Source organism: Ammospiza nelsoni, chromosome 5, assembly GCF_027579445.1.
Source record: "Ammospiza nelsoni isolate bAmmNel1 chromosome 5, bAmmNel1.pri, whole genome shotgun sequence".
Lineage (NCBI taxonomy): Eukaryota > Metazoa > Chordata > Aves > Passeriformes > Passerellidae > Ammospiza > Ammospiza nelsoni.
In genome coordinates this window covers 1,167,501-1,180,436 of record NC_080637.1, presented here as the reverse complement: position 1 = coordinate 1,180,436, position 12,936 = coordinate 1,167,501, and the positions used below count along the sequence as shown (strand labels likewise).

The 12,936-nt window shown below is 50.1% G+C and overlaps 1 protein-coding gene across 1 annotated transcript in view; it reads right to left on the bottom strand.

Annotated features, from left to right (window-relative positions):
• Window positions 1–172: 172 nt before the first annotated feature.
• KLHDC10 (kelch domain containing 10) overlaps window positions 173–12,936 on the bottom strand; it is a 19,178-nt gene continuing 6,414 nt past the window's right edge. The window contains exons 2-9 of the mRNA XM_059473126.1: window positions 10,555–10,776; window positions 9,372–9,526; window positions 8,039–8,187; window positions 7,325–7,409; window positions 6,683–6,749; window positions 6,129–6,176; window positions 4,726–4,865; window positions 173–3,689 (exon numbers count right to left, since the gene is read on the bottom strand). Of these exons, the coding sequence (XP_059329109.1) occupies window positions 3,480–3,689; window positions 4,726–4,865; window positions 6,129–6,176; window positions 6,683–6,749; window positions 7,325–7,409; window positions 8,039–8,187; window positions 9,372–9,526; window positions 10,555–10,776 (1,076 nt within the window). The 3' untranslated portion in view covers window positions 173–3,479. The remainder of the gene's footprint in view (window positions 3,690–4,725; window positions 4,866–6,128; window positions 6,177–6,682; window positions 6,750–7,324; window positions 7,410–8,038; window positions 8,188–9,371; window positions 9,527–10,554; window positions 10,777–12,936) is intronic.

The window sequence follows — 12,936 nt, the reverse complement described above, 5'->3', positions numbered from 1 at the left end:
CATCTCCAGCCTGCTCTTCTCTGACTGTCTTTGGTCCTCCTGGCTTTGAGGGCTGTCCCACACGCCTGAGAAGGTTCAGGGATGCTCCTGGTGTTGTCCATAGGGTGTGACAGGCTGGGGACATCTCACTCTGTGCAGGGAAAATGCTGGTGGATGAAGTGAGAGGACAAAGTTGGGGCTTGGATATATTTATTATCTTTAAAACAAAAACAATCCCAAAGCAAAACACTGACGGATCCATGAACACAGGCAGAAGGCTCTGGTGCCTCTTTCCTCTCCTGTTCCTTCAGCATGATAACCAGGGAGTGCTGTCACAGCAGTGCTGGGCTCTGACAGGATGGACAGACAGCCCTGAGTGAGGCAGGAGCAGCCTGGGACTGCCCCCCTCTGCAGGGAAGGCAGCAGCTCGTTAGTGATTAATGAAGCTGCTTTATTAAGCCTTTTGTTTTCCTAGGGAGGCAGCAGCAGGGCCAGTCCTGCTGTCCTCAGCCTGGGACATTTGGGAGCACTGCCAGGTGAGTGGCAGGACAGGGAAAAGGGATGGGAGGGCAGGAGCTGTAGGAGAACCTGCTCAGGAATTCTGTTCTGAGCTGGCTTTCCCTGTCCCTTGCATCCTGTCCCCATCCCAGGCAGCACTGTGGCTGCTCCTACCCCTCTCCATCAGTTGCTGTAGGTGCTGGATCCTCTCCCTCTCCTCAGGGAATTTTAATTAAAGCTTTTCCCCACAGGCAGAGCCCAGCAGCAATTAAAGCCCCCTGAGCAGGAGCGGTGAACTCAGTGCTTAAACCAAGTCGTTTTTTCAGGAGGAGCAGCCTCCAAAGGTCTGGTGTGCCTCCTGCAGCAGCCAGGGGAGGTTATGGAATGGGAAAGACCCCTGGAATCCATCAGTGGGTGTTGCTTGTACAGATTTATCAGCAAAAGGGAACTCCTTGCAGCTTTGTGGTTTTCTTGGTGATGCTTTCCCAGCTGCTGGGGGTGCAGGGACCCACAGGGACCAAATCCAGCTCCTGGTCCTGCCCATGACACCCCAACAATCCCCCCCTGGCCCTGACAGCAGTGTCCAAACGCTCCTGGGCTGTGCCCATTCCTGGGGAGCCTGGGCAGGGCAGGACATTGCCCATCCTTGCTGCTGTCCCTGATGTCCCCAGGACAGAGGTGTCCCTCGTGGCTCCAGAGCGCTGCTGTCCCATCACCAGGACCCCCAGGTCCCTTCCCACAGCTGCTCCCCAGCCTGTCCTGGATGCACTTTGCTGGAGTCTGGAGATTCCATCTCTGGCTTTCCAGGACCATCCAGGTGGGTTGTGCTGATGCAGCAGGAGAACAGGGTGGCCAAGCAGGACTTCCCTCTCCTGAGGCTGTGCTGGCTGTCACCCATGGCTGTGCTGTCCACCTGAGGTGCTTCCGTATTTCCCAGAATAATCTTTTCCAGGGTTTTACCAGGCACTGAAGTGGGACTGACAGCCCTGTGGTTTCCATGGTCATCCCTTGAAAACTGGGAGCAGCTTCCAGCCAGCTGAGACCCCTCCAGAGTCCCAAGACTGCTCCAAAATCACCGACAGAGGCTTTGTGACAACCTCAGAGAAGCTCCAGAGTAAGGACAACCTAAGGACCTGAGGAATGTGCTTGCTCAGAGATCCTGGATGGCTCCAGGATCACCCTGGGGATGAGGGGAGATGCTCTTTAAAGCAGCTGAGAGAAAAACCAGCACAGGCACGGCCAGGCTGCTCCAGGACAAAGGCCCACAAGGCAAAGGTGGAAGTGTGGATACTCAGCCTCAGTTTGGGATGGAAGAAGGAGCTGCAGGAATGGTCCTGCAGGTCACTGCAAGCCAGGGCAGGAGAGCAGGGAGCCCTTCCCAGCCCACAGCTACCAGCAGGGTCTGCATTCAGCAGCCAGGGAGGCCAGGAAGGGGTTGAAATGCACAACTCCTGTGAAGGTGCAATGCAGGGCATGGAGACAGCAGAGCTCCAAGCAGCTCCCACCAGTTCCTGAGGTCCAAGCAGCTGAGAAAGCCTCAGCTGTGAGGTCCAGACTTTTTCTGAGCCTTGGGGGGAAAAAAAAACCAGCAACTGAAGCTGGAGAAAGAGGAAAATCTATTCTCAACACCAGGGGAAGCTTAATTTTGGGACAAGGGGTGAGTTCCCTACGTGGGGGCAGTGACTCCAGCAGGCAGCACCTTTGGATTAACAACATGAAGATAATGCTATGGTTTATTTAAACATAAATGCAATTTCTTAAAAAGAAACTAAAACCTCAGAGTGTAACCTCTGCCTTTGATGAAGAAGAAAGCATTGGGAAAAGCTGATTTTAAAAACAAAAGGCACTTAAAAATGGGCTCCAACTGAAAAGGATTTTGCACAAACCTCATGCCTGGAGCTGTTCAGAGTTCAGTGGCCACTTAAACAAGTGCAGTGTAGAGAGCACAAGAGGACCAGAGCCACCCCTTCCTGTGCACAGACAATGCCTGTCCCCACAAGGAGGGACAGTTGTTCCCTCTCCCCTTTTTGGATGCTGTATTTCCTGGGCTGAGTGACCTACAAAGCCACTCCCAAACCAGCTTTAAATCACATCTCCCAACCTCAGGGGAACGTGAAACAAGAAGAAAAAAGCCAATTTTTGGGGTGTGTAGGGAGGAAGGAAAACCAAAAGCTGGGAGATGCTGAGAGCCATGGCTTGGCTGAGCAGGTTCAAAGAGCTCTGAAATCCACAGGGTAAGTTTTTGCTGCAGCTCATTGTGGGTGCAAAGCGAGCCAAAAAGGTTCAAAAAGCTTCAGGAAAACCTTTTCCTCCCCACCCCCAGTAAACTACACAGTAATCCCTTAAGTGGCAACTTTTTCCCAGTCTTCCAAGCAAACCTTTGAGTGTGAGAAGGGGAGGACACAGACACTGCACCGGGGGAGCTGCAGGGCCGGGCTGGGCTGGGCTGGGCTGGCCTGGGCGACGTTCCAGCCGTCTCCAGAGGCTCGGGGTGGGATCATGGTGGGAACATGCCCATGGACACATGCAGGGCTGGAGGAACGGGCTGGCTTTGGGCAGGGAGCTCAGCTGGCTGCCAGGCATGGGGCAGCCACAGCCAAAGGGCAGCTTGGTGCTCGTTCTGCATCGTGTCCCTCGCTGGACGCCACGGTGGGAGCACCAAGGTGAAGGTGCCACGCTGAGCACGGGCTCACACATTCAGTGACTCATTAAGCTCCCCAATTAATTACAAGCGTGTGCTGATGACAGGTTGCTGGTTGGCTGCTTAGTCTCAGAAAATACTTCTGGATTAATTAACAGAGCTCCATAAAAAAAAAGGGGACTTTCTTTTTTTCCAATGACTAAAAGTAACCATGTCTGGAAAGGCATTGATGTATTTGCTGAGTAAGGCCTTGAGCAGGTTCCTCCATGTTCTTAGCAAGACCATCCATGGAATCCATAAATAGGGGGTGGGAGGGGGAGTTCTTCAACGTGGTGAGTCTTGGACAGAAGTGGGAGATTGCTCATTTTAGTCGCTCCACGAGTCCCTGCGTCAGTCCAAGGTGCAAAAGCTGGGATCTGGACAGAGTTGCTAGGTGAGGGAAACATTCCAGGAGCTTCTCCCAGCACAGTTCCAGCAGGCTGGGCACCACCAGCCACATTTTGAACAGGGAGCCAGTCCGTTTGTTTTCGTGGATATTGACCACCCCTCCGTGCACGTACATGCAGCCAGCCTGGGAGGGGAAGGGGGACAGGAGTTACAGAGGCAGGAAAGCAGGAATGGGATTAATTCCCACCTCCCACCCTTCAGCAGGGCTGGCACTGCCTCAGCCACTCACTCTGGGATCCTCTGAGTCAAGGAGGAACCACTGCTGGAGGGGCCATGTCTCATCCTAATCCACTCACCCACCACCTCTGAGTGCTCTGCTCTGAGGTTTGGGTGATTTCCATCCCAAGAAATCCATTTTAGGAGTGTGGCAAAGTTAATAAAGTAGTACAGAGCCCTACTCGTGTTCCAGCTAAAAAGAATGTATTTTTAAACTCCACCCACCTCACACAGACATCCTGCATTCCCTTGGCTCAGCACAAGCCTGCTCCAGGGATGACAGGAACACAGAGATGGGAATAACTCAGCTGCTGAGTGGGGTTTTTTTTCCACAGGCTGGCAAAGAAAGGACATTCCAGCTGTCCAGGGAACACTGAGCTGCCTGGGAAACACCTTTATCAGCCTTCCCAGGAAAAGCTGCATTTGTAACATTCCCCAAATGCAGTGACACCAAGGAATGTGATCTCTGCCCTGAGGAGATGAAGAGCTGAGGGAGGTGAGGGCACAGCCAGAGGAAATTCTTGCTGCCTGGTAATTAGCAATCCCAGGTCTCCAGACTTCTACTTAAGGCCAAAAGCTCTAGCAATACCAACATTCCTTAGTGGCTTCCAAAGGTTTGGAAACAGCCTCATCCAATCCTTCACCTCAGGCTGCTCTCACTAGGATAAAATCACTTTACTCAGGGAGTATTTGTGGTTTTTTTTTTTTTTTCCTTTTACAAGCAGGAATTGCTGTTCCCACAGAGAGTTTAAAAGCTCAAATTCTGCATTATTTCTTTCAGAAAGCAAAATCCACAGTGTGGTTGCACTCCTCAAAGAGCAGCAGGAAGAGGAGCCTCCCAAAAGCTGCTGCATGCAGTGGAGGTCACTTCCTTGGGAACAGCAGCTCTATCTGCAGCCCACAGCAAGGTAAGAGTGCTTGGAGGAACAAGAGGAGTCACTTACTGGGGTGACAGCAGCACAGTGGAAGTACACAGGCTCTGGCATGGCAGCTGGCAGCTTCACCCACTGGAAAGTCTGGAGGTTCAGCTTCCAAACATCTCCCAGGATCACCTCTCCGTTGTAGCCCCCACACACGAACACATCTGCAAGAGAGGGGACACGGGGAGCTGCCAGGCCCAGCCCAGCCCTGCCAGGAACCAGGGACAGCTTGGGGACAGCTCAGGGATCCCCCTCCCACACAGGTTTGGGATCAGGAACTGCTGCACCTCAACAAAGGCTCCCAGGAGCTCCCAGATCAGGCCCACCACAAAGCAGAGGCCACCTAAAGATTCCCAGCTGGCTTGGGTGGGAAGGGAGCTCAAAGCCCCTCCAGATCCAGCCTGATGGCCAGGTTGGACACCTCCCACCATCCCAGGCTGCTCCAGCCCCAGTGCCCAACCTTGGCCATTGCAGGGATCAGGGGCAGCCCTAGATGCTCTGGCAATGCCAGCCCAGGCAGGAATTCCTCATTGCCAAGATGCCACCCATGGCTGCCCTCTGGCAGTGGGAGCCATTCCCTGTGTGCTGTCCCTGCAGGCCTTGTCCCCAGCCCCTCTGCAGCTCTGCTGGAGCCCCTGCAGGCCCTGCAATGTGCTGGGAGCTCTCCCTGGAGCCTTCCCTGCTCCAGGGGAACATTCCCAGCTCTGCCAGCCTGGCTCCAGCCCTGCAGCAGCTCCAGGGCCTCCTCTGGACTGTCTGCAGCAGCTCCAGGTCCTTCTGATGTTGTCCCCAGGGCTGGGGCAGCCCTGCAGGTGGGGTCTCACTGAGAGGGGCAGAATCCCCCATCCCCTGCTGCCCACACTGGGGGCCACGGAGGATTTCTGCCTCATGTCCCCCTCCCCAGCCTGCCCACGACCCCAAGCCCACCATGGCAGCCTCAGGGCTGAATGCCACTGCAGGCAGGAGAGCATTCCCTCCTCTCATAGCCCAGACACCTGGGCTTGATCAGATTCCAGGGAATTTAAACCCCAGGGAGTAGCCCCAGCTCCCAGCCCTGCCTTGCTCCCAGCTTTGCCCAAGTTCTCAGCTCAGGGGCTCCCAAATCCTCTTGGTGGGCTGGAAGCACCTCCCAGCTCCTGCCTCACTTTTACTGGCACAATCAACACTCCCAGGAAATAAAATCCAGCATTTCCCTCCACTCTTCAACAGAGAGCATTCAGCCACTGACCTGAAGGGTTTGGAAAAGAGGGATCAAGATTGTAACTGGTTTTTCAGTGCAGAAGAAGGAATGGTGCCAAGTGGGCAGCTTAAAGCCTGTCAGTGAGGAAAAATCCTCTTCCAGAAAAGCCACGTGCTCCCTGCAGCTCTCTCCAACTCCCCCCTGTTTGTTGTACAAGACACACCAATTTTCCAGAGGTAAATCTTACCATTTTTTATCTGCACACAGCTGTGGCATCTTCTGGCTGCTGGGAAGCCTGGGGACAATAAATTTAAAAATTTATATCAGGAATAATTGCTTTAAAGTGCTTGTGCAAGTAGTGATTTCGTCTCAACATTTAATCATGGAGTTTCATTGTTAAGAGGTTCTGCTTTCCTGCTATCCCAGGTATAAAAGGTGCAATTTTAAGCAGCTGTTTCAGGTTTGAGTCCTATTTTCTCTCTAGGGAAGGAAGAAAATGTTGGAATTTTGTTCCCCAGAGTCTCCAGTCTGGCCTGGTGAAAAGCAGCTGTGGGACTCCAGGGGAAGCCCAGGGCCTCAAAGGGAGCAGGGATGGTTTGGATCCTCTGGGAGCAGATCCAGGCACTGCCACCCTTCCCAGGCAGGGAGGGAGGGGAGCCAGACTGCAAACTCCCCTGGATGGGCTCATCCCAGTGCTGCAGCACAAGCAGGGTCTCAAATCCAGATATTGAACAAGCAAACTGCACCCTCAACACCTTGGCCACTCTGGCTCCCAGGGAAAGAGGGAAACCCCAAACTCACCGACTTTCTCGTGAGGCTTTGTGGTGATCTCCTCCCAGGTGTTGGTCTCCAGGTTGTAGGCGTGGATCTGGGGGAAGAACAGGAGCCATGAGATCCTCCAGGGTGCTGCAGCCACAGGCTCTGACCCTCTATAAATAAATCCCTTTTTTTCTTTAAGTGGAAACCCAAAATAGCTGATCCCAGCCAGTGACTAAGCAGGTCTAAAATCACCTTTCAAGCTCCATCCCAGCTTTGCTATTTCAGCCCCACAGCTGAAAAAAAGAAAAGAATTTTGCTTTTGAAAAGAGCTGGACCAATTAAAATCCACACCCTTGAGCTCTCAGAAGGATTTAGAAATCCCTTTCTCCTGCTGCACACAGGGAGAAAAATGGGACAATAGAGACATGAAATGTCACATAAAGTGCTGCAGACTCCATGTTTTTGGAAGCAGAGCACTATTTAAAGTGACCACAGATTCATCACCAGGACACTTGTGGCAAATTCAGGTTTTACAGGAATAGGAGAACAATCTGCTCCCAATTATCTTTTTTTTTTTTCTTTTTCTTTTTTTTACCAGGCTCTCTAGGCCAAGCCAGATAGAGAGGCTGTGCTGGTAATTCCTCAGTGTGGAAAATCTCCTGTGCAGGGTTCCAAATGCCTCACCTTATCCAAGGAATAAGCTGTCCAGGAAGTTCCACCTCCCAGGATATAAATCCTTTGACCATCATGAGCAATTTCATGTCTGTACCTGAAGGTGCAGAGCAGCACAATCAGCAACAATAGAAAACTTTCAAGAAATCACCATCAAATTCCAGGGATTTCAGCAGAAACTGCCAAGCCTGGCTCTGCTGCATCAGCCCCTCAGGCTGGGAGCACTCAGGAGATGTGGGAGCTTTCCTGAGCCCTCCAAGCAGCACCCCAGAAGTCTGAAAGGCATTTTCTGATTGCAGAGCAATTATTAAATAATTAAGTGCAAGGATTAGTGAGTACCAGGACAGCCAGCAATATTCCAGCCCCTTCTAAGGGAGGTGTCCAAGGCCAGGCTGGACAGGGCTTGGAGCAACCTGGGATAGTGGAAAGTGTCCCTGTCTGTGGCAGAGGGGTGGAATTAGATTTATTTTAAGATGGCAGGGAGGTGGAATTACATTTATTTTAAGATTCCTATGAACCCAAACCATTCTGGGATTCTTCCATTCCCAACTCCCTGCTCTCAGCTGGATACCAAACCATGGATGTGAGCAAGCAAACTCCTTCCTGCCAATGCCACAACAAGTGCCAGGCAAAGGAGGGCTGGAAATGGCAACCAGAGCAAGGTATCCCAAAGCTTCCCATTCCCTGCCTCCCAAAAAAGCCCCCCAAGGCTGCCCAGGTGCTCACCTCTCCTCTGGCATGTCACAGGACATATTGTTTGGCTTCAGCTGGATCCATTCCCGGGTGTTGAGGTCCAGCTTGTGCAGGTCAGTGCTGTAGATGTAGCCAGTTGTTCCTCCAAACACGTAGAGACACCCATTGATGATGGCCATGGCCTGGCAGGGACACCAGAGAGGACTTGGGGACACCTGGGGCTGCAGGAGAGGAATTCCTGCTCCTCCAAAGCAGGTGTGCACCAGCAACAAGGGTCAGCCCTGTGCTGAGTGCCAGTTCATTTCCTGTCCACCTCATTCATCCACTCTATGGAAAGTCTTAAAAGGTGGAATTGTAATATAAAGGGACCCTAGGAACTTGCATTTGGAGTTTTGGGTTTTAAGGGCTTTGACTACCAACCACTTCTTAAATCACTTTTTTATTTTTATTTAGAGTTTTGGCTTTTGAAGATTTTGACCATGACCAACCCCTTAAATCTCTTTTTTATTTTTATTTAGAGTTTTGGGTTTTGAAGGTTTTGACTAACAACCACTCCTTAAATCACTTTTTTCATCTTCATTTAGAACTTTGGCTTTTGAAGGTGTTGACCATGACCCATCCCTTAAATCACATTTAATTTTTATTTAGAGTTTTGTGTTTTAAGGGCTTTGACTACCAACCACTCCTTAAATTACTTTTTCCATCTCCATTTAGAACTTTGGGTTCTGAAGGTTTTGACTATGACCCACTACTTAAATCACTTTTTCAGTTTCATTTAGAGTTTTGGGTTTTGAAGGTTTTTGACTACAAATCACTCCTTAAATAATTTTTTATACTTTCATTTAGATCTTTGGGTTTTGAAGGTTTTGACTACAAATCCCTTCTTAAATCACATTTTAAATTTTCATGTAAAGTTTAGGGTTTTGAAGGTTTTGACCATGACCCACCCCTTAAATCACTTTTTTATTTAGAGTTTTGTGTTTTGAAGGTTTTTGACTGTGAACCCCTCCTTAAATCACTTTCTTATTTTCATTTAGAGTTTTGTGCTTTAAGGGCTTTGACTATGAACCACTCCTTAAATCACTTTTTATATTTTCATTTAGAACTTTGGGTTTTGCAGGTTTTTGACTACAAACCCCTTCTTAAATCACACTTTCCTCATTCAGCTGCACCAGGCATTAATGAACAAATTCTGCCCCTTCTAACTAGGAGTAAACCTCCTTTCCTTTGAAATCTCCACGAACCAAAGCCGCTTCATTTCTTTACGAAGCACACCTGCTTTCCCTCGTGCTTTCCCCCTTCGGGAGCAGCTCTGGAGGGGCACAGAGAGGGGACTGGGGTGCTCTGGGGGCTGCCTGTCCCGTACCTGGCCGTAGATGCGGTTGGGTTTCTTGCCGCGGCAGCTGAGCAGAGCCCATCTCTTGTACTTGACGTTGCACACGTGGACGTCGTTGCCGTTGCTCTCTCCAAAGGGGATCCCGGTGCCCCCAAACACCAGCAGGTTGTTGCCATGTAAAACAACTGGGGGAGAGGGAAAACAGGGGGGCTCATTGCTGGGAGAACAGGATTTATCCAGCCTGGGCTGGCCTTGGAGCAAGCTGCTCCAGAGAAGGCTGCCCATGCCCATGGTATGGGAATTGGATGATCTTTAAGCTCCCTTCCAACCCGAACCATTCCCAAACCATTTTTCCAGGCTGGGCCTGGAGTAACCTGTTCTAGGCAAGGTGTCCCTATCCATGGTATGGGAATTGGATGATCTTCAAGCTCTCTTCCAACCCAAACCATGGAAGTGGATGATCTTTAAGCTCCCTTCCAATCCAAATAATTTTTCCAGGCTGGGCTGGGCTTGAAGCAACCTGTTCTAGGGAAGGTGTCCCTATCCACAGTATGGGAATTGGATGATCCTTAAGCTCCCTTCCAACCCAAACCATTCCCAAATTATTGTTCCAGGCTGGGATTGGAGCAAGGTGCTCTAGGGAAGGTTGCCCATGGTATGGGAATTGGATGATCTTTAAGCTCCCTTCCAACCCAAACCATTCCAAAATCATTTACCCAAGCTGGGCTGGGCTTGGAGCAACCTGCTCCATGGGATTGGATGATCTTTCAGCTCCCTTCAAACCCAAACCATTCCAGGTTTCCCTGCAGTGCTCAGTGCTGCTCAAATTCCCTACAACCCACCCCGTGCATTGATGGCTTTGAGAGGCTCTAAAGGAGAAAGGATCCCAACTAAAACCATGGTAACCAAAGGTCTGCTTTGAAAAGTGAACAAAGACAGCTATTTTTGGATGCTGGGAGATGTCTGCATGAGGCACCTTCCTGCTGAAAGCACAGCAAGGTAAACACCTGGAAAACACCTCTTGCTTTCCCGTTTTTTCTTTCCTTCTGCCTCACTTGAGCAAAAATGGAAAGAAAAATCCCAAACCCAACCCAACCTCAGAGCCCAGTTGGAAAAGCAGCATCCAGATTTCCAATTCCTGCTTGGATTAAAATAGGCAGGATGAAAATAGCTCCAGGAGCAGGCACAGGAGGAGTTGGATTTCCGTACGTACGTGACATGGAGGCCAGCTCCCTGGGCATGTAGCCCTCGGTGCCCATCTGGTGCCAGGTGTCTGTGGCAAAGTTGTACCTCCAGAGCTCCCTGAAGAGGGGGTAGTCCTCGTTCTCTGGGCCCCCAGACTCATCGTAGTCGGGGTTGTAGCCCCCGAAGACGTAGAGGTTGGAACTGTCGGCCACGCAGCGATGGCCGCTCCTGGCCGGGGGGCACCTGTGGCCTGCAGGAGGAGGAGGAGAAACAACAGCTCCACAAGGGCTCAGGGTGTGCCAGGCTCAGCAGGGCACCCACTGGGCTGGATTCCACTGGGAATCCACAGGGAAGGGTCTCTGCAGCAGGAGGAAATGGCTGTGGAAGGACAAGCTGGAAAGGGACACTCTGTGTGTCGCCAGCTCAGCCTTGGACCACCATAATCCTTCCACTACAGCCCTTCTGAGGTATTGGAGAAAATCCCTCTTCTTTCATTCTGTCTGGCAGAGTTCACTTAGAAACAATTCCAAATGTCTGTATTTAGAGCTGCCCAATAGAGAAAAAATCAAGGATTTGCTTTCCCTCTGACAAAAACCTCTCAGTGACTTCCCCCTTTGTTCCTTGGATCTCAAGACTTTGTCTAAGTCACTCAATTTTCTGTCACTAAACAGAACACTTCAGTTCAGCTTAGTTCTGTTTAGTGACAGAAAATTTGGTGATTTTTGTCCCTAAACAGGTCTGACAGAACAGGGAAATCTGCTCCTGAATGAAGGCATTTGCACTGGGAGGAGCAGGGAATCCAGCTGGGATCCCACAGGCAGGATCCATCCCCAAAGGAACCCTCTGCCTGCCCACCCCTAAAACTCAGTGGAAATAAAAGCAGGGAGGACAATTCCAGCTCAGCCCTCAACTGGAATAGACAAAAAGATGGATTCAGCCAAGGAAAAACCAACCAGGAATATTCTAAGGTAACAGAAATCAAGGTCTTGGCTGACAATTGGCCAAAACAAACCCAAACAAATCAGTGACCTTCACCTCCCACCTGCTCCCACAGGCTTTTTTCATGGATTTTAGGATGGAAAAGGAGCCAGGAAAGCATCTAATGAGGAGCCAGAATGTTTTCTTCTGTTATAATTCCCAGCAGTGAATCCAACACTGCAAAAAAAAAGGGATATGAAGCATTTTTCCTACAGGAAAAGCGAAAGAAATGATTTGTCCAGACCAAATAATGAACCTGAGCTGAGCAGCTTTGCTTAATCATGCTCACTCTGGGCCAAAATTAAGCTGCTCTCCAGGGTTCAGACAAGGCTCTGACAGATTTGGGGTGTTTCCAGGAACAATTGTGTCTCCCAGCAATTCCCACTTAGAAAACCAACAAGCACTGGCAAAAAGAGGGGAAGAAAGTAAAAGAATTAAGAGGAAAATCTGTAGTGGGAATGTGGATGTGTGGGCACAGGAGAGGGGGATATTCCACATCCTAATTTAAAAGGTGTGAAGGAATTAGGAGTTCAGATATTATATTAAATATGGATTTTATTTCCCTCCAGTTCTAACACTTGCCATGAGAATTTTCCAGAGGAAAAAGAGGAGAATAAGGCTGAGTTTTATATAAAGCAAATAAACTAAAGGTGAGAGGAGTAATTCCAAGAAAAGAAATTAAAACACACCAGCCAGGAGGCCTTCACTGCCATCCACCTCTCAAAATCAAACAGGGAAGGCACCTGACCTTGCCAGAAATCCCAATTTTCAACAGGAAGGGATCAATTTTCATCAGGAAGGGATCCCACATCCCTGGAAGGGTCCAAGGCCAGGCTTGGAGCACCCTGGCACAGAACTAACCCTGCTCAAGGGTTAACTCTGAGTTCCTTCAGCAGCCAAACTCCACAGCTCCAATAAAGAGCTGCATTTCCATGTAATTAGAGCTCACTGGATGATTCACAGCTCCTCTGGAATTCAGGAGAGGTTTGCAGCTGGCTTTGCTGCCCATTCCACAGGTGGAACTTTTAGATGGGGAAATCCCAGGATTTATGAGTGTGGTCATGAGCAAAGGTCATTTTCCCAGAGCTGAAGCCCAAAACACCCAAAGCTCAGGGAAGTGTTGTGTGAAAAGCTGGAATTCAGCAGGTCCTGCTGGGAATTCATTGATGCTGGACATGGAAAGCAGCAGGAGCTACCAGGTCTGGGGGGAAGAGGCTGTGAAGTTATGGAAAATGGCTTTAAATTGGATGGATGGATGGATGGATGGATGGATGGATGGATGGATGGATGATGGATGGATGGATGGATGGATGATGGATGGATGGATGGATGGATGATGGATGGATGGATGATGGATGGATGGATGATGGATGGATGGATGGATGGATGATGGATGGATGGATGATGGATGGATGATGGATGGATGGATGGA